The sequence below is a fragment of the Melanostigma gelatinosum genome, assembly GCF_949748355.1.
Source record: "Melanostigma gelatinosum genome assembly, chromosome: 14".
Lineage (NCBI taxonomy): Eukaryota > Metazoa > Chordata > Actinopteri > Perciformes > Zoarcidae > Melanostigma > Melanostigma gelatinosum.
The window spans coordinates 12,010,002-12,031,441 of NC_136647.1; the positions used below are offsets into that span (position 1 = coordinate 12,010,002).

Consider the following 21,440-nt stretch of genomic DNA (forward strand, 5'->3'; position numbering starts at 1 on the left):
TTTTACATTAAGAGCAATCATGTCTGCCGCGCACATGTACTCCTTTATTTTGAAGGCACGAATGTGCCATATCCGGTGTTGAAATATCGTTTGTGTCGCTCTTCTCGCGATAGGTTCCATACCTCTAACTCGACGCATAAATAAAGCCAAACTCTGCTTGCTTGGAGAGCTAACGTTACTTTACCGGTGCGACATGAGTGTAAAACTCACAGAGGGAGCAGTTGAAGTAAGCATACAAATGTACACAACTGAATATAAACGTTGTTTTTGTTCAGTACCAGCCTATAGTGTTTAGCAGTGTGGATCTGCTAGCTGCAGCTGTTAGCAATGCCAGCTAATGAGATAACTCACAACACCAGGACAGTCTGATGTAACGTTAGTCCCGCTCTGTTTGTCCACTACTGCTTAACAGTAGTACAAAACGCTTCATGAATCTTTCTAGTAATGTTGTACTATAACTTTGTATTAGTAGCATGGTAGTGTGAGGCAGTAGAAACGATGGTAGTGTGAGGCAGTAGAAACTAACAAGTCCATGTTATTGTCCAGGCTCTGCTCAACAGCTCACAATCGGACACTGATGTCGTGCTGCAGCTGCTGGTAAGTACATTCTGAGAGTCCACTTTACCAAACAATCCAGGTGTATTGTATTGAAATATTTCTATTGTTAATTAATATCCAAAGATAATCAATTAAGCATTGAGAGAGCTTCTCAGCTGAATGTAATTATATGAAGATTATCTTTGATATTACTGTGATTATATATGGTTTGTACACAGGGTGGTAGAATGAATACATCCTCATGGATCTGTCAAATGTCTAGTGTCATGATGAGAGTTTTTACTTTTACAACCCTTCCTTCCCTCCGTGTTTGTCAGAACATCCAGTGGTTCCCCAGTGGTTCTGGTTTGACCAGGTTCCGGCTCATGATGAGTGATGGCAGGCACTCCTGTTCTTGTGAGTAATTTGCAGAAGCCAATAAACAGTCAGACTGTGGGTTTGGCCTTTTGGTAGCAAGTTGACAGACACGTGTGTTAAATCTAACAAGGGTAATATCATAAATTACAAAGAACGACAGTAGCTCTAAGCAAATGTGCACCTCAGAAGATGGTCAAGTACCAATGATGCATACGTAACTTTGTTTTTTTTTTGCTGTACATGAATACATTTGTATGTGTTTGTGTATGTAGCCTTCCTCTTGGCCATAAAATTGAACCATCTGCCAGAAGAGAACATCCTGGCACCTAATTGTGTGTGTATGGTGAAGAAGACTATCAGGAACATATTGTCAGATGGCAGGTATGTGGTTTCATTTGCATGTCCTTACTTCCTGCTCCCTTCTCCATGTTTGTTTGTTGCGTGTAATTCCCCTTTTGGCATTATTGTAACTTTCTTCCAGGCATGTGGTGGTTGTGCTGGACATGGAGGTTCTGCAATCGGCGGAGAAAACCGGAGGGAAGATTGGAAATCCCACTCTGTATAATATAGCTGGTATTATTCTTTTAAAATGCATAAAGTTAGTCACGGTAATGAACAGCGTCTGCAGGTCTCTTTATGGTGTTTGTTCAACCTGCAGGTAAGACATCATCTCCACAGAAGTCTGTCCCGGCATCCCCTCCGTCTGCTGCAGAACCCGGACCCTCCTACAAGAACAACAACAGTGAGTGTCACAGCAAAGACTTTGTATGTGATTTCATGTGTGTGTGTGTGTATGTGTGTGTGTGTGTGTGTGTGTGTGTGTGTGTGTGTGTGTGTGTGTGTGTGTGTGTGTGTGTGTGTGTGTGTGTGTGTGTGTGTGTATATGTATATATGTGTATATGTATGTGTATGTATGCGTGTGTACGCGTGTATACGCGTATATATACGTGTATGTATACGCGTGTATATGTGTGTATGTATACACGTGTATATATGTAGACACGTGTGTGTATATATGTAGACACGTGTGTATATATGTAGACACGTGTGTGTATATATGTAGACACGTGTGTGTATATATGTAGAAACTTTTCTACAGCAAACAAATTGGATGAACTTGTATCTCTCAACCGCACACGTATTGATTACTGCACTGACATTCTAGATATAGCAAGAATATGCAACAGCTGAACCATTGCTCTCCATGTACAAGAGAGTAGCATGAGGCTGATGCAGACTCGATACAACGCTGACAGACACAGAGGTTGCTAAAGTTATCGGAGTCACTTAGGTGTAAAAAATCTCTATTGTGCGTTTTTTGTTTAGCCAATGGCAGAAATAGTGTTGATACCGGTACTAAAAATATATCTGGATGTTTTCCCCAAGCAACTGCATGCAAAGCAGAGATGTCTGAATAAATTAAACATTAAACAGCAAAACATTGCTGCACCCAGAGGCCCTCAAGCTCTCCGTTCATGATATTACATGTCTTATAGATTAATTGTACTCATTTGCTGTGCCCGATTACAGCAATTAAATACCTCACTAATACAAACAAGATCTAATTTGAGCATTAGGCCTTTGCTCAAGCTGAATACAGTTTTGTTGACGAGAAGTCACAGAATTGGTTCTTTATTGTGACGTCATGCAGAAGACTCTTCAAATGTACTGCTTATAGAAGACCGAACCGTATTAATGACTAATAATAGGAAGTCAGGAAAACAAGTTAGGATTTCCAAATTCAACAGAATTTGGACGAAAGTATGAGCTTCACGGTTAGATGATGAATTGTCTCGGTTTCTTGGAACCCCTCTGCTTCTCAAGAGTTCACTCTGTTCTCAGATCTCAACATTGTTTAACACTGTGGTCTGAATAATGTGGTGAACTCTTATGTAACCAGCAGAGGGAGCTACTTACCTTGTGAGAGAAATGTGCTGATTATTGATTTGCAATCCCCTCCGCTTGTTTTTTTTCAATACTTTTTTTTTTTTTAACCTCAATACTGTTCTGCATCCATAACTTTGGACCAACCGAGTGTTTTCTTGTTCAGTTTTCAATCGCGTTTACTGCAGCGCACTTAAACCAGCTCTATGGACTCGCAAGTAAATCCTGGTTTTCATTCCTGTTGATATTCATTGCTCTTAGGTGTTCAAAGGATGTCGTCTGAGTGAGTTCACAACTAGGTGGAAGAACGCAGTTCCTTCAGCCGACGTGCGCTATTCTCTTCTGACATTGTGCACTTTTATCATATTTACTGCTCTGCCAGCAGAGCAGGAAACTATCTTGCCCACTGGCCACTGCGGCTAGTGGAGTCCATAACTCGCACCTTTCACTGTTTTACCACCAACCGTATTTCAGGACCGCCAAATAATGCTTGGGTCTCTGCCAAAAGGGCTGGTGCCATGTATCATGCCTAAAGTAGCCTGTGTTTTATTGGATCTTCTTTTATTAGCTCGGTCTTTGTTTCACTCACTTGTTTTAGACCACCGAATGCTCTCAGCATCAACATGGATATTGTTATGTGTCAGAAACGTACCCGGCAGTCCTCCTCGGTGGAGGATGTAGGCATGTGGGTGGATAATGAGTGCTTGGTACATATTGTGTGTAGGTGTGTGAGTGTGTTGTGACTGAGGGAGCTTGTGTGGGCCGATGGCTCCTCCAGTTCATGGCTTCATGAATATTGTGTTGTGGACTGAATCCCCTCGTAGTGATGCACACAGAGACAGAGAGATTTGACTGAGCGAGGATGAGGCTTAGCATTCAGGAGGTTATCAGACTCCTTCCTAGTTTAAATCATTTGAATCGTGTTACCTCAGAGTTCCCTCCAGATCTAGAGAACCTGCTCCTCGGTGTAATTGGTCTGTTGATGACATGGTCCTGCATTAAGAGCCCAAAACGAGCGGCATCCTTAACATCTCAAAGTATTTTCTCCTGCTGAATGTTTTTGATTCCTTTCCAGTAAAACGAGACACTCGTGTACATTTACAAGATTGCTAAGTGCAACACATGAAGTGTTTCCAATGAGCTGCGGGGCCATGTAATGACTGGGTAGGCTGCTGTTTTCTCTAAGTGTCTGGGTTCCAGCCTGTGTGAAGACTTCACTCTCCTTCAGCAAAGACTCGCTCTCTCAGGGTCATTTTTAAGAGAAGGCTGCTGCTCCAGTAGCAATTACTGATCCATTGCTGCATCAGGGCATGATATAAATACCGTCAATGGACAAATAAATGTGTTTATTGCTGAAAGAATGGAACGGACAAGATGGCGCAGTAAAATGTTCAATTTGTCTGTGAAAGGCTGCAGGTACAGTAGCTTTATCCTGCGCAGGCTGGATATTACAGGACTAATAATAACTGCAACTGTGCTGCTCTTGAGCCAAGATTTACTTGAAGCAGAACGGCAGAAAATAAAAGTTGTTTTCTGATTCTTATGCGATTCAGATTTTATTTTCCGGTTAAATATTTAAAAAAGGTTAGAGCTGACGTTGGTGCCGTTTGTTTCTCGTATTTCATTTATGCAACAATGTTGCTGTCTATTCCTTTTCTGTCCCATCAGATACGCCTTTAGAGGATACGCCTGTGGTTCCACGCTCGTCTTCTCCGAGACATATCGTCTTTTGATGAAGACCGTGGTTATTTTCCAGGGCAAGAATAAGTGTATGGGAGGGGAGGGGCAGGAGAAAGTGTAATTAGCTGCCTGGAAAGCACTCCCTGTCACCTCCGGGCATTCTGCTCTGTAGTGAAGTCTGACCTCTGCCATCGTTGGAGTGAGAGGATGTGGTCATAACAGTTTTTCTGTGGTGTCAGCAGTGTTTGAAGGAATATATTTTCAGATGTTTTTAGCATTGATTGTCGTTTATGGCATTCCTTGTAAGCTCCGTCAGTCACAAGCGACGTAACATCAACATTTGACTCTCTGTATTAGTATTCTGAAATTAATTTGTAGCTATTCCTCCTCCAGCATTCGGTGTAGCGCCAAAGGTTGTGACACAGTAGTCACTGACAGTTCTGTGTTCTCATTTAAATATTCATCGGCAGCAGCAGCCCTTGAAATAGACTACCTTCAAATTGTTTCGCAGGTGATATTCAAATTCCAAAAAGAGATCTGCACTCGTTGAAGTGCAGTTAAAAATATATTAATTATTCATCACTAACTGTTCGCTGCAGGTTTCCTTTGTCCTCGCAACTCTTTCCCTCCAATCCTCTCTCTCGCTCACACACACACTTTTACACACTCGCTTTCTCTATTTATTGCCTTTTTCTTGTCTCTAGATTTCAAATTTTCTCTCTTCCTATAGTATCTCCCCCAAGTCAACACCTATCAACTCTTTCTCTCCTTTTGCTTCTTCCCTCTAAACACTCCATTCGGATTGCGTGTGTATGAATATTGATGTTAATTACTCCTCGCCTGAAAATAGCTGTTCAAGCTGTGATTTCCCCAAGGAATGACACACACACACACACACACACACACACACACACACACACAGGAGTATATAGCACACACCTGCAAAGGAGGGTATCATAGAGGTGAGTATTTGTTGTGCTCCAGTACAGGAGCTCATATCGGGGGAGGGGTCTCTGTGGAATGACATTATTTTATCCCAGACAATTCTTCCCGCAAATGCTGTTCCTCAATATGATCGTGCCAAAGTGAGGCGTTGCCGGCGATATATTTTGACAACAGCCAACCGTCTCTCCTGAATCACTGATGGTGGGGCTGATGCGACTTTATCGTGGGAGGTGAGAATGACACCTTGTGATTCAGTGGGCTGCCTCGAACTCTCAAAAGTTTTCTGGCATTATCGTGAGTAAAATAAATATAAAGGCAGAAAGTTGTTTTTGAAACAAAGGGAACTTGTTCTTTACTTTGTTCTTAGTAGTTGTGTTTTTTTTCTTTTGGTATGTGAGCTTTTATATTGGGTCTCAGAGAACGCGCACACTTTACCATGACTGATGATATAAATATAGTAATTAAACACGAGGACACTGTTATAAAAAAAGCTCTGCTTGATTGATTAGACATTAGGGTTTTTATTACACACCATGATGAATACATTATGATTGATTGTAAAAAGCATCTGAGCTTCATACATACTTTAATATATATTTAAATAACCATTTTACCTTTTTGAAAATGAGCGTAATACCCTCTTAACCTCAAACTAAATATGAAATCTTTACAGGTTAAGAATAGTATTTACAAATAAATGTGTAGGTCCTTGATTGATATTCTGACAACTAATCTTAATTATTTGTTTTCCTTCTACCAGAAGGCACAAGTACAGTAATTATGAAGTGAATAATTGATTGGCCGTGTTGCATAAGAAGAAAAACGGTTTCATTCTTTGGCACAAACTGATGTTATTAAAAGGGAGATGAGTAACTCTACAGGGAGATCTGTGGGGAGAGTTTAACTTTCTCGGGCAGCTTATCATTTTGGCAGCTGCTTACATGATGAGGTGAGAGTATCACTGGTGTTTTATAATCGCTGAAATCATTTTCTGAAGTGTTTCAGTTTGTGGCGCCTGGTGAACTGGTAGGTCTATCGGATACGTATCGGTAGCTTCATAACCTTTACATGGGATTTGATGAAATGCGTAGCTCACAGTTTGAGAAACTTTTAGACATTCGATGAAGAAAAATGATTTAAAGAATATGAACACGCACCTCGTTTCTGCTTGAGGCCGTCGGCTCGAGCCCACATTAGCCGCTACTAGCAAATCTGAATCTCATTTTGTTGGCCGTCAACTTGCATTTGGGGTAATGGGCACCAAATTTGACAGGAGGAACAATGTGTAGCATTTTTGCAATGGTATAGTGTAATGCTAATCAGTAGAGTCTTTTATTTGTTTCATTTCATGGAATAGTAGTGACAGACCTTTTGAATCCGCCCACTCCACTGTGTTCAACTTGACTGACTTGTCCGCCATCGTGACATGAAACAGCGGTCTAGCCATTAAAAAAAAAATGATCAAGCCACGAGGTTGAACAACGATTAGCCAATCAGCGCCATGGGTGGTAACGCCCAGTGTCAAGCCGCTGTCAGCAGAGCGCAGGAACACAGGACTAAAAAATACGTCATTGGAGACCGCTGCAGGCGACATTAAAGCGACGAACAAGACTGTTCTAAATTGATTAAAAGTATTACTTTGAAATCCGAACAGCACTCTGCTTTGATGTTTGGAAAAAATGTATTATTTAACTGTCGTACGGCTAGTAGAGACTCTGGCATAGCTTCTGTTTCCCTGCATCTTTGTCGGCGAGTCACGGCCCCTCTTTACTCTTCTCGAGTCTTCCTCATTTGTGTATGTACCGTAACGTTAAGCTACGACTGCCACTTCTTTTCAATTCATTGTGAATCTTTAACCCTTACACGTAATCTAAAACATTGTACTCAGAATAAACACCGGGTCTATATGGGACAACAACCCCGACATCTCTAGTGATTGGTCAGTTAAAATCAAACCTGAAGATATTTAAGTTTTGTATAAATAATACAGAACAATTGTTCAATAAATGTACTAATATTTTATTCCTATTAAATTGTCAACTTGTACATTTGGAGTGCTTGTGTGCAGTAAGTATCTCACCTTGTTTCCCTGCAGCCCTTTCTCCTCCCCGAGGCCATGAAAAAGGTTTTGTGGGAAAGTCACCCATGAAGGCCTCACCCATGAAGGCCTCACCCATGAAGGCCTCACCCATGAAGGCCTCACCCATGAAGGCCTCACCCATGAAGGCCTCACCCATGAAGGCCTCACCCATGAAGGCCTCACCCATGAAGGCCTCACCCATGAAGGCCTCACCCATGAAGGCCTCACCCATGAAGGCCTCACCCATGAAGGCCTCACCCATGAAGGCCTCACCTAGCACTTCTCCAGGTCCTTCATCTAAAGTGATTAGTCTTGCAGACCTGAACCCCTACCTACCCAAGTAAGTTTAAGTGTATGTGTCCATTTCTGCATGCGCCTGCATTCACATGCATGTGTGGTATCTGTAAAAGTCTTTAAACACGACTTCACTTCGAGGTGGATAGTTACGACTTGCATGTATTTCCTCCTAAAATCTAAGCAAACGCCGTCTTTCCTCTGCTGCTCGTTCAACAGCTGAGCTATTTCCTCTCATGCTGCGACTCCACTTGCCTGTTTGCTGCCTTTTCTTAGTAGTACTTGAGGGCATGTTTGGAGATGTGTACGTGCATGTACTTGTGGATGTCTGCGTGTGCATGTTCGTCAGCTCATCTCCAATGAAATGAAATGACCGATCTTGCCTGAGAAACGGACACTTTAAAGGCAGGTACTGCAGGGTCTTCAAGGTCTCCTGCTGAGGTTTTGATTCTGTTATTTGGCCCGTTGGGGATTTGGCCAAACTCGTTTTTTTTTTTTTCTTCATTCCCTCTCACAATTTCTTTACCTCCTCCAGGGTTACATTTTACTGCTGTTCCACCCCCCCCCCTTCTCCTCTTATCGTTTCATTTTAAGTCTCTGACCTTAAAGTTGGCCACAAAAAGACAAGCGCAAGGTGTAGCTCTTCAGATCGGAGTAAAGGTACCCTGTCAACTCTCCCTCCATGTATGGGCTGTGATAAACGTAGCCCTGTTTGAAATTGGAAGCTGTAAAGATAACTGTGCCTCTAGGTGTTGTAATAAACTGATGACTGTTCTAATTTTGAAATTGGGGAGTACCTACAGTGAGTAAAACCGATGACTTCAGCAGCTGTGGTTCCTCCACGTATGCTTACGTGAAATGAAAAGTGCGAGAGTTTGTGTGACACCAAGTGTTTCGCTCGGTGGATTATATAGGGATGCTGTGTATGTTCTCATGGCCCTTTGCATGGCTCTCTCATCCCATTCTGCTGGTGTTGAGTAATAGCATCTAGAGCAGACTATAATTGGCTTTTGGCTGCCATAAACCTTGGTGTAGCAGTCTTATCCACACTGAGCAGGGCATGGGGTTCACTCTGGGCCAGCAGCTGCTCTCATGATAGGGGATTTAATTGCAGGCGAAGTTATGGTATGAATATCCTCCACTGCACAATTATCAACGCAGTCAAAAAGCTCACTGCTGCGTAAACTGCCGAGCTTGGCTGGCTGCTGTTAAAAACGGAAACAAGAAGCACATTTTAAATGCAACCAGGAGTTGGCAGATGTACAACACCGCGTTCACTCTTTGAAAAGAAAGTTGCTGGATATGTTTTTCTTTTTCTTTTCTCTCCTGGAACTTTAAAAAGAGACTCGGATTTTTTTTTTGTGTGTGTGTCTCGTTGGTGACTGTGAGCTGAGTGTGGCGCTCATTAACAAAGAAGCAAGTGTCTCTGCAGCGTTCTTCATTGTACGCGCTGACCTTTAGACTGCAACTCTAAGTGGTTAAGTTGCACATGTGTTGGTCAAAGAAAAGCGTTTGTAATTTTTTATTTTAGTTTTTTCTGTTAAGTGTTCTGTGTGCAGTCACATGAAATGAATCTGTTGATGAAAACATGATAGACAGAGTAAAACATTTGTTAACATGCCCACTAACCAGAAGTAACATTTAAAGCTAGGGAAGGTAATGTGTGTTTTTGTTATCTGTTGAAATTCTCTTCCATCCCAACAAACAAACAAGAACAACCTGGCTATAAAGACTATAATAAACCTGTCAAATCACTTTTAAAATATGATAGTTTTACGTGTATAATGGTAATTTTGGGGGAGTTGCTTTGGAGGGAGACCAGAAGCGCTGCCAGTGTTTCCTACTGCGTCGGTGTTCTACAACTTTCTCACTAGATTTACCAACTTTTGAAGCTAGTGTTGCAAGCTGCTTTCATTGGAAAAGAGTAGGACATGCTGGGATGTTTCGGTTGTGTAGTTTTGTTGACGTGTACTTTGTGAGCACTGATTCATTATTAGTGTTACATTACAAGTGTCTGCCCCGTGTACATCCTTAGGTGGACTATCAGAGCCCGAGTCTCCAACAAATCCAGTATCCGCACCTGGAGTAACTCCAGAGGAGAGGGCAAGCTCTTCTCCTTTGAGATGGTGGATGAGAGTGTGAGTAGAGGAGCGGAGACGCCTCAATATCTCTTCACGTGCATGCATGTCAACATACGTCACACATGGCCGTCGTTGGTTTTTATCCGTTTAATGGAAATGTGCTCGTCAACAGGGAGAAATCAAGATCACAGCCTTCAACAACGAGGTGGACAGGTTTTTCTCTCTAGTGGAGCAAGGCAAGGTGAGCAAATCCCACTCACCCATATCCATCCTCACTTGAAGTGAGAAGAGCTTCTTTGAAACTTCACTTAAAAAATGATAACTTTTGTACGTATTGCGTTACATAATATATATATATATATATATATATATATATTTATTTTTTTTGCAGAAGGGTTTATTATGTACCACTTTACCTCGGATAAATTAGTTGGAGGAGATGTATGTATGTATACATTCATGCATACACACACACACAACTCCTCCAACTATTTTATCCGAGGTAAAGTGGTACATAATAAACCCTTCTGCAAAACCCTCTCATGCCTGCGGGACTTCTGGCCAATGAATGAGCCAGAGGCAAGTATTAGAGGATGTTGTGAAGTGCTGTAATACTTTACAGAAATATATGCGTTTCAGACACATTGAGCATTTGAGTGGATTCATGAGGCATGGAGGATGCTGTGGAGAGCAGCGTGAGAAGACTTCAAAGCTGTCTGTATTGTTTTTGCTGTTGTGCAAGCGTTGGCTTAAAGTTGTTTTTACTGTATCAGAAATGGCTGCCTGTCTTGCAGGCTGTGTTCACCGTGGCGGATGGGTTTCTAGAGATTCTCCTCAACATAAGTAATTGATACTGAGATTAGAATGTGTATGGGTCACTGTCATCACTCCTCCGCTCCATACTGAAATTGAAGCGATCCATTTGTAGCGACTACATTGGAAGATACGGGGAGAAAAAAAAATCCAATCTTCTGCGCTGAAGTGCATTCTAAAGATACTATGAGGCTTCATCAATCCCAGTTAGCCTAATTAAGTCAGTATCTAGATCCTAGTGGTGGTCACGTGAAGGCTTGTAGCCATCGTGTGTCCTGGCAATGTCACTACCAAGATGTATCCCTCAGGCACCACTCAGTATGGAGACGCTGTCCGTTTAAACGCAAAGTAGGAATTTCATTCTGAAAAGCCTGTCAATTTGAAATATTCAGGCAGCCGAAGCTTCATATTCGCTTCAGCTGGAATCCACAATACATCTTTGCACTGAACAGGGACACCCTACAGCAAATATGTTGCTATATTAATGATCTGAATATCAAATTCTTGGAGGTAGCATTCGTTAACAGATCATCTTTCATCCACAGGGTCCTTTTTTTTTTATATATCTTGTCTAACTATCTGCTTTACTGTCCTTTTTTAGAAATGCATGTAATGCCCACCAGCTCCATCTGCTGTTACATAACTGACAGCAATGCTGACTTCTGACCTTGACCGTAGGATCCTTGAAATAATCATGAATATTAAGGACCAATTCATATTTGATAAAACCTTATTAATACTTCTGAGGAAATAGTGCAGCTGTCAAATGGACCTTGTAGTAATGCTTTTCCACGTGAAGTCAAGCACTCAGTAGATATTAAGGGGGTTAAACAAATAAACACCATCAATTAAGTGACAAAAAGTAAAATGCAAGATACAGATGTGTGTGTGTGTATAAATATATATCTGTATGCAGACGGTGAGAGATGCCAACATTTTTGAGTTATCACTCGGCTCAGGCTATTGTTTATGCAACAGACTGTTTGTGCTAAACTGGGTTGCGCTCAGTCTGACCACCGAGAACAAGCCCTCTGCATGTTCCTGTATGTTAAAGCTCTTGCTCAACCCAGTCTGGCCCACAGAGCTTAATAACTCAATTAACCCCCGGCCATCATTTTGCTAGTCACACTGGCTCAGGTATCAGCCACTGGCAGTGACTCCCAACACGGCCCCAGATCCAATTTGTGCCCTCTGCCCTCGGAAGATAAATAAAGGAATGAATCCGTCTTCCCTTCGTGATCCGAGTATTGACAGAACAGTGAGTGGGTGTGACTGGCTCTGAGCAGCCGGAATGCTTATCACATTAGTTTCATGCTCCTATCTCTGTGTAGGGTAAATCAGAGCGAGAGAGACAAACTGAGAAGTAGTGAGAGGGGATATTGGAGAGTTTGAAGAGCAAATGAGGAAGTGTGTGCCTCGCATATTGAGCATGAATTGTGCTGGTTAGCAGACTTGCTCTTCGCTGCTACTTATTTTCTGGTGAATTAGAGAAGTGATGGGCCTGATATGACACTGCATCTTAGCTGGACCTCAAGGGTTTTTTCATTTTGGTATTAAAAGCGTTTGGTGGAACAGAAGCTTTGTTGTGGTGGTAATTTCCTTTTTGCAGGATCTATAAAGTGGTCGTAGTGCGATCGGGTCTAACTCACCTTGCTCGCCCGTTCCCCGTAGGTGTACTTCATCACCAAGGCTACCCTGAAGATAGCCAACAAACAGTACACCACGCTGAAGAACGACTACGAGATGACCCTCCACGCTCAGTCGTCCATCGTGCCATGTGACGACAGTCAAGACATCCCCGTTCTGCACTGTGACTTTGTGCCCATCGCTGAGCTGGGGAACAGAGACAAGGACACCATCATCGGTAAGAGAAGAATCTTCACCAACGAGACACATTTCTACCATTTCCCAATGAAAGAACGATTTAAAGTCTCAGTAAAACAGAAATTAGAGCATCTTCCCCCAGTGAAACAGAATATTTGAGTGGTGTACGGTTACAAGAGGGATTCAAAATCAACCCTTTTGCATTTTATTGGACCGCTAAAGTGTGCAGGCTTAGAATGTCTGGACTGTGGCTCCACACTCGCCTGCCTTGTCCCGAAACATTGCAGATCGATTGAATGGATGTCGTATTATTGATTGAGAGTGGTTGGTACAAGCTTATGTAAGCATATGTCGTGTTTAGTTTTGTTTTACAGGAAGACATTTTAGTTTTTTGTGTATATTTTTGCATATATATTGTTTTGCATTATTCCATCTCAGCTGTAACAGTGAGTGAGCACTTTAGGACAGCTGGGGTAAGAACAGTGAAGAGCTTTAAATAGTTTTGTTCACATGCTCATCTTTGCAACAAAGGCTCAAACATTCATAATCAACTGATTGAGAAAGCTGTGTGTCAAACCCAATCAACAGTCTGCGTTGGCTCAGATGATGACATGACTCACTCCCGCTCCAAACTAGGAAATTAACTGATCCAGCAACCGTGTTTAATTTGTTTTGCTACAAATTCATTCAGAGATTGATTTTGGTGGAAAGTAACAGGAACATGTTTACCACACTCCTGAATGGATGCCATGTATTTCACATCGATTTTGAAAATCATAAGCAAAGACCATCAACAGCCCAGCGAGTAGCGCAGTCGTCCGGTGAGGTGAGGAAGCGGCTTGTGTTGGTATCTGTGTGAAGAGTAAAAAGGCTGTCGATAATGTTTTGCTCGACAGCTTACTCGACTTAATAGACTCCCTTGGGCTGGCATCGCTCTATAGATAGTTGCTTGTTTAATTCTGATATGTTCATGAGGGCATGTATGAGATTTGTGCATTTACATAAATCTACACCCATAAAAATGCCAGGTAAGGCTGACTGTCACGTTAGTTAGCTGTTGGTTTCATTCACAAGTGAAAATACAATTTATTTATACATTTTTGTCCTTTATTGATTTTTGTCATGAATATTAAATCTTCCTTTTTGTATTCTTTTTACGTAGTCACCCCTTCACACACCCGCATCTTTCTAATTTTTACTTTTTTCTTTTTTTCTTTCTAAAACAACTCCGCCACCTCAATATGAATTCTCAATGACGATCGCGCCCCGCACTGTCCCTGGCTGCTGGAGCTCCATTGGGGGTACTCTGACTGCTCCCTGTGGAGCTGGAGGGCTGGGTCGCCTTATTCCTTCAATTCCTAATAAACGGGCCCAATCATCCCCAGGGATCAAGCTCACAATGGGCCACCTCCTATAAGGGTCTGGGTGCGACACACAACCGGACCAAGCAATCAAAAAAATATAACACAACTTGGTCATTTATTTCCTTTCTTAGATGGTGTTCTATAGTTCAGACACACTCATACAAACACACAAATCCTCACCTTTGTCAAAATGTTGTCAACTGGCCTGTGTGCGCTTTTTAAGTGTAGCACCAGGGACAAAAACACACTGGACCACTGCTACACTGTAATAAAGGACTCATATCGCTCAGTACCCCGTGCCGCTTCGGGACTCTCTGATCACTGTTTGAAGACTGTGAAGAGATGGACCAACGAGGCAAAGCTGGAGTTACAGTCCTGCTTTGCCTGCACTGATTGGAGTGTTTTTGAGGCTGCTGCTACAGACCTGGATGGGCTCACTGACACTGTGACATCGTATATCAGTTTTTGTGAGGACATGTGTGTGCCGACTAAAACCTTCTGCACGTTCAACAACAATAAACCCTGGTTTACTGAAAAACTCAGGCAGCTTCGTCGGGCCAAGGAGGAGGCCTACAGAAGTGGGGACAGGATCCTGTACAACCAGGCCAGAAACACATTGACGAGGGAGATCAGGGTAGCTAAGAGGAGCTACATTGAAATATGAATTAGTACAGCTCCCGATGATCGGCGCAGAAGTAAAGAGGGAATGGTTCGAGGTGAAGTGAAATGCTAAACGAGGTCTTTCTAAAGCAAAGCGGTCCGTGACTAATATGAAAGGCGGTCATGGAGATATTGGATGAGAGAAAATGATAGCCTACAGTAGGGGATTCAACGCTGTTGCATGCTACAGAGGAACATACTCAACAGCGACCTGCATACAGACCTGGAGTTTCCCCACAACTACTGAACTGTACAAGATTGTGCCGAATTACTCCAATTAAAAGATCTCCATCTATTTGCCGACATGTTAATGACGACAAAATATTAACTTTGCAGTAAGCTTTAGTTGTATATATATATATTATGGAGTTAATTGTGATGTCCTTTTTTAAACTCAATTCACTCAGAGGAGCTCTGTCAACCCAGGCAATTACAAGTTATAGATTTAAAAAAACACCGTTAATGGACAGGCACGGGTCGGTCTGTTACGTACCAGGTGTCCTGAAAGACTGCGTTATGACGGGGTCAGAGGGAAGGTTAATTCAGGCATATGGTAAAGAGGAGAGATAAAACGAGGATAACGCTCGTTCCACTGTTTTCGTGAAGGTTGGTTGCAGTGTCTGCCCTCTGTGCCTGACGGGAATGTCTTATCTCGGTGACGGGTAAATTAGGATGGTCCAAGTACAGATTGGGGTTGAAATTAGCGATTCAACGTGCGCTTTTTTTGGCACTCTGCTCAATATTTTCAGTGACATGATGCATATGGTACGACGGTGACGTTTCTGTAGAGGGTGTCATTTTAAGAAACTGGTCTTGGTCCGTATGCAAGTTCGAGGGTGAGGACTTATGTTTGAGAAATACAAACATGGTTTTCTAAATTTGGCTCTTTTTAATCTGAACCAGGAGCTATCCGATCACAGAATAAATTATCGTTTATTCACGTTGCCCTAGTTTCCATGAGCACAGTTTGCACATGTGATCGCACGTCCGTTTCGTCACCTTCCTACAATAACGGCCTCTACCCGGAGGAGTGTGTTTGCATTGGGCAGCGTTACATGTGTCGTCTCGCGCTCGCTCGCTCTCTCTCCCTCCACCGCCGCTCTTCCTGCTCCTTTGTTAAATAGGGGATTATGACATGGTAATGAGAACTGTCAGCCTGTTCCTCTGGTGATAATGGAGTTCAGAGGTGGGTGACGTCGTCTCAATCATAATGGAATTAAGGGGGGCTGAGAGAGCGCAGACGGAGGAAGAGGAGGGGGAGAGAGTTTAGAGAAAGGTGAGCAGAAGTAGCAGACAGGAGGATGATTTTCAGAGTGACTGGTTTGCAAACTTTATTATAATTCCGTCCAATCGTTTTCTACAACGCATGGGCATTGGGTCTGACGCCATGAGATGATGGGCGGAACATGAACCAACACAACTGTGATCATTGTTGAGCCCTGTGGAATCTGTGACGAGCAGTAGTGCTATGGAGCAATGTTTTTCGAGTGGGTCGCACACAATGCAATACATATGTCGGCCGCATGTTTCACACGATTCAGTGATCGGCGGATGGCGGCAAAGAACCTCGGCAATCCGGCGACAAAGACGAGGAACACGACTGTACGCTCGAAAACATGGACGTAATCAATGCAATATAAAAAAATTGCTTTGCAAATGTTTCATGAATAAGAAAATGCATTCAACACATTTGTCAAGTCTCAAACAGTGTGTATTGGAAAGTAACATTGAAAGTTCACACAACTTTGCTTGTCTACAAGAAAACTCCTGAGGGCAACTTGTAAGTTATTCATCAAGTGAAATGACAAACCCCCGCTGCTTACAGCTTCTTACATTTGGCTGCGTTTCAAATGGATGAAATTGTTTTGTAAATGTAAAAGGAGACTCTTTTAAAGTCATGACCATTTGTCATTTATAGACTAAAGGTTCAATCGTAGAAATATAATTGTACACACAGACTATCTAACTCATGTCGTAGCAATGAGATGCATTCATCCTGTCGGCACAGATTCTTGATTTAATCTTTTACTGTCGTTGATTTCAGTAACCTTGTGACGAGCCCGTTCGTAGTACACAAGCACTTTATGAATGCATTTGTCTTGTTCGGTTAAGGTTTTTCACATTAGTCATGGTAGGCCAGGCTCTACACCTTCTTAGAGCTCGGCAGTGACTGCTCTTCAGCGCCGTAATCCTGAATGAAGTGTTGCGGCCTTGAGCGTGACGGGAAACATGAATGAGTGTTTGTTGTGGTTTGCAGTGTGGACCTGGGTGTTAGCGAGCCGGTTATGACATTTATGTCGGTCTACTGTGACTCGGCAATATCACAAGAGTGTCAACTCTTCTGTGTTTGGGGTCTTCACTACTTATGTGATACCACTTCACATCGACGTAGAATGTATCCAGGAGGCATTTATTTACACTGAACACCACATGGAGACATTTCAAAAGGCTCTCCTCACGAAATGCAACATCTTTATCTTTCTTAAGACTATTTGTCTGCCTGTATTCATGAGCAATCTGCAGATGGAGGTGTAAAATGACTCTCTCTCTCTCTCTCTCTGCCCGTAGATGTGATTGGAGTGTGCAAGAGTGCGGACGATGTATCCCGTATCACTATGAAGAACAGCAGAGAAGTCTCCAAGAGGGTCCTCAACCTAATGGACACAACTGGCAAAGTGGTTGCGGTCACAGTGTGGGGAGAGGATGTAATAATATCTTTCTCTCACTCACTCTGTATTCAGGGATATCCTGTAATAAATCGTGTGTTTATGAAGGTGCCCATCCATCTGTGTGTGTGGTCTTGCATACAGAGGCTTTCGATTGGGTTCTCTGGGCTGTTGAATTTGGACCGGTCACATCATTCTCGTGACCTTCAGGAGTGTTTTGGACCAGAGTCCCTGATTTGAGACGGAAGGCTAAATAACTCTCGACTGCGCGAAATGGCGCTATTATTCTCTAAACTCATTCAATCTGCGAGAGCTAATCCCTCCTCTTTGCCAAAATCCAGAAGCGACTTTCAAATTAACTTGTAGGTTGTCCAATTATAAAAGCAAACTATACCACGTACAGCGGGTGAAATAGGTATTGAACACGTCACCGTTTCTCTCAGTGACTATATTTCTGAAGGTGCTATTGACGTGACATTTTCACCAGATGTCGGTAACAACTGCTCGAATCAGCTGACTTTAATCCAATAGAAAACCTGTGGGATGAACTAAAGATCAGAGTTCATAGAAGAGGCCCACGGAACCTTCAAGATTTGAAGTGGAAGAATGGGCCAAAACCACACCTGAGCAATGCATGCGACTCGTTTCTCCATCCAGGAGGTGTCTTGAAGCCGTCATTACCAACAAAGGCTTTTGTACGAAGTATTAAATACATTTCAGTACACGTGTTAAATACTTTTTCCCTGTGTCATTCCATTTTATTACACAACTTAATTTCTGAACTTATTTCTTTGGTTTTCTTTGCATGTATGGATTACTTGGGTTGTTACCGACATCTGGTGAACATTTCATGTCAATAGCACCGTTGGAAATATATTTACTGAGAAAAGTGGTGACTTCTTCACTACTCATTTTACCCGCTGTATTACTTTCTGGTCCCTGCAAACTGCAGAAACAGACCGAACATTAAAGAGACAATAACTGCTTTTTCCACCTATCGTTCTCCATCTTTCTCTCCTCAATTACGTCTTTGACACACTTTGTTGCTTCTACAGGCCGAGAAGTTTGACGGCTCTCGGCAGCCGGTGGTCGCCATCAAAGGAGCCCGCTTGTCTGATTTTGGAGGCAGATCTCTCTCTGCTACGTTCAGTTCAACAGTCATGGTCAACCCAGACTTACCGGAGGCGTTTAGTCTGCGGGCCTGGTGAGTCACGCTGGTGTGCACGCATACGCCAACACACTCTCACACACTCATAAACATACAAAATTGTTCGCTCACGCTGGTATGTATAGTGTGCACAGACCTCCTGACACATTATGTGTAAACGGAAGGACAAATCGCTACAAATGGAGAGATTGTATCCTCTCGTTGCTGTAATGCTGATTCTATGTAAAATATATTAGAGGGAATACTTAACACAGGGTTTATTCACGCACGTATGCACACGCCGATGAACAAAAAGTGCAAAGTGTCAGGAGCCTAATGGCATGTGCCTCCTCAGTCCCAGCAGGACTCGAGACAGGATGTAGACGGGATGGATGGATGGAGGGAGGGAATAACAGGAAAGCAGAACACAGATATTTCTGGATTCCAGCTCTGAACTGCTGCTGAACGTGCAGAGAAAGATGGGACACGGTGAGCCGCATCAAACTGGATTCTTATCAGCAGTTCCTGTGGAGGGATTTAAAATGATGACTCATTCACTCATTAAGGCTGTTCCCAAGTCTGGCCACCGCTGAAATATAAATGCGTTTTTTCCTTTTCATTTTTTGGTGTGTGTGTGTGTGTACACGTATCAATGCTTCAGTATGCATGTGACTGCTTGGTTGTTATATTGAAAGCTATTCTTGGCCAGAAAAGTGCATCAAACAGCCACAGCTTCAACGTGCAAATGCAGTAAATCTAGGTTTGGGTTTGTTGGCACCTGTGGGCTTTAATTTGTTGACACCTTCAGTCGTTAATATTCGGTTTATGAATATTTGGCTTGCTGCTCCATGAATAATAGCCATTTTTATGTGTGTTGCATTAGTTATTGCTGTTGTATGTATGTGTTGGAGGGGGAGGGGGGGGACAGGCTCCACTGCTCCAGCTTTAATCGTGATCTTATTTGTCTCTGGTCAATACACCATCGCATCCTGACATTAAAGAAAGAAAACAAGTGCCCCTCCTTCCTTTTGTTCCACTTTCCATTCTTCTCGAATCAATGACTTTCCCCCCTCATCTCAGTTGCCGTTTGGTCCTCTCTCCAGTTTACAGCGGTGAATGTAATTTAAGGGCGAACCCTCCTTTTTAACATGCAGGTCTGCACTTCACAAGACAAAGAGTGTCCGCCTGACTCTCTCGGTCCTGTGGCGATGCGATGTGGTGCTTTGCTTTGACCGGGCCTGCTTGCATCATTGAAGGAAACTGATGAATTTGGATGATTCCTTGATTAGATTGCTCTGCTCGGCTAGAATACAGAGCAAGGGTCACACTGATGCATTAAGATTTTAAAGGGAATATTAAAATGATAAATGAATAGATGGAGTGGGTACGCAAAGAGAGACTGGCAAGCGTTGTTTTTCTCTTTGCCTCGGCAAAGAAACGGTGTTTATGGACAAACAATTATGTAAATGTAAAGAGCTGATTTGAAGTATGACTGCATTTGTCCACGATAGACAGCCATGTGTCTGATAAAAGAGATAGCGGGCTACAGATGCAGTGGCTGTAAATCAGTTAAGGGAGTAAGGGAGTAATTCTGTCATTGCTGAAGGCGGTTTCTTTGAGATAATAGCAGATACAGTGCAGAATCTCCCTCACAGGAAAAATCAGATAGAGTGCAGTATCTAACAGCAGAGTTGTGAATGTAATGCACCTTGATACACATGAACAAACACACTGTCTTTTTCGCAAAGAGGGACATGTTCACAGACAGATATTGATGGTGTCTTGTGTACTTTAATCACCTCAGTATCCAGGGATCGCGTTCTCAAGCATGCTCTGTGTTTTTCATTTGACTCAACAAACCCTCCTCTTCTTTTGTCTTTGTCTCCCTACACTCTTAATAATCCATGTCATATGTCACACTTATGTGTGTATGGTGTGCAAGACTGTTTGCGCGTACGTTTATTTGCAAATATGTTCTGTGTGTTTTTAATATCCGCACTATAGGTACGACCAGGGAGGATACGCCATCGACAGCCAATCCCTGACTGAGACGTGGTCAGCGGGCAGCGGAGCGAGGACGAACTGGAAAACGCTGAGCGACGTCAAGAATGAACAGCTGGGACACGGAGAGAAGGTGCAGTGGACACACACACGGCACATGGCGGTGCAGTGGACACACACACGGCACATGGTGGTGCAGTGGATACACACACTGCACATGGCGGTGCAGTGGATACACACACACGGCACATGGCGGTGCGTGCATACTTTAGTTTGGCCTCAGGTGGACTATCTGTGTTAAAGTCTGCACGACTCTCACTGATTCCTCTACACTAACTATTTCTCTTTATTTTAAATGGCTTTATGTGACTTACGTTTCGAGAGAACAGGGGATCTACAGTAGATCGTCTGCATTGCAGTATTATTTGGATCTCTGAGCCGGTTCTTCATGAAATAATTTGCCTGGAAGCAGATTGATATGCGAGTCAGATAATCCTTCTTTCACTTGGGCAGCTGGCTGCTGTTTGAAGACAAATGGAGAAAAAAAAAAAGCAACTACAGATGACGTAACATCAGCATAGCTGCAGCACAACAGAGTTTGGTAGCAGAACATCGTTCAGTAAACACGGGTTTTGAGAATCAAAGCATTAGAGCTTTACTGTTTAAACCCAACGTTTTGCAGTAACACAGGAACAAATCCATCATGTTGCGACAACACTGACTCTGGCATTTCCTTGACATATTTCACTTGCGTGCTCTTACTATGGCTTATGCTTTCTCTAGCCGCACATACAGTACAACCCACAGCGGAATTCATCGCGAAGCATCTCCAAGAAGTGTAGGAAATCACACATATGGACATCGGGCAAGCATCATACGGAGTCAGAACACTTAACAGGTTAACGGCCTTTGTTCAGCCATACAGAGATTACGCTGATGGCCTCTTGTTTAAAACCAGAGAAGATTTTGTGTGACCAGACATTTGTCCGTCTCGTTTGAATGTAAGCGTTTAGTCAAACATAAATCCACAGCCAGTCTTCCATTCATTGTAAATAGAGCTGTTTCAGGCTGTGCCTTTCTTTGACT

At 42.8% G+C, this 21,440-nt stretch overlaps 1 protein-coding gene across 1 annotated transcript in view; it reads left to right on the forward strand.

Moving 5' to 3' along the window:
* Positions 1-2: 2 nt before the first annotated feature.
* The window catches only part of LOC306788066 (replication protein A 70 kDa DNA-binding subunit-like), a 31,061-nt gene continuing 9,623 nt past the window's right edge, over positions 3-21,440 (forward strand). The window contains exons 1-13 of the mRNA XM_079283394.1: positions 3-226; positions 547-597; positions 876-954; positions 1,188-1,296; positions 1,397-1,488; positions 1,574-1,657; positions 7,520-7,844; positions 9,834-9,936; positions 10,052-10,120; positions 12,364-12,556; positions 17,109-17,245; positions 18,262-18,410; positions 20,358-20,487. Coding sequence (XP_079139520.1) covers positions 194-226; positions 547-597; positions 876-954; positions 1,188-1,296; positions 1,397-1,488; positions 1,574-1,657; positions 7,520-7,844; positions 9,834-9,936; positions 10,052-10,120; positions 12,364-12,556; positions 17,109-17,245; positions 18,262-18,410; positions 20,358-20,487 — 1,554 coding nt within the window. The 5' untranslated portion in view covers positions 3-193. The remainder of the gene's footprint in view (positions 227-546; positions 598-875; positions 955-1,187; positions 1,297-1,396; positions 1,489-1,573; positions 1,658-7,519; positions 7,845-9,833; positions 9,937-10,051; positions 10,121-12,363; positions 12,557-17,108; positions 17,246-18,261; positions 18,411-20,357; positions 20,488-21,440) is intronic.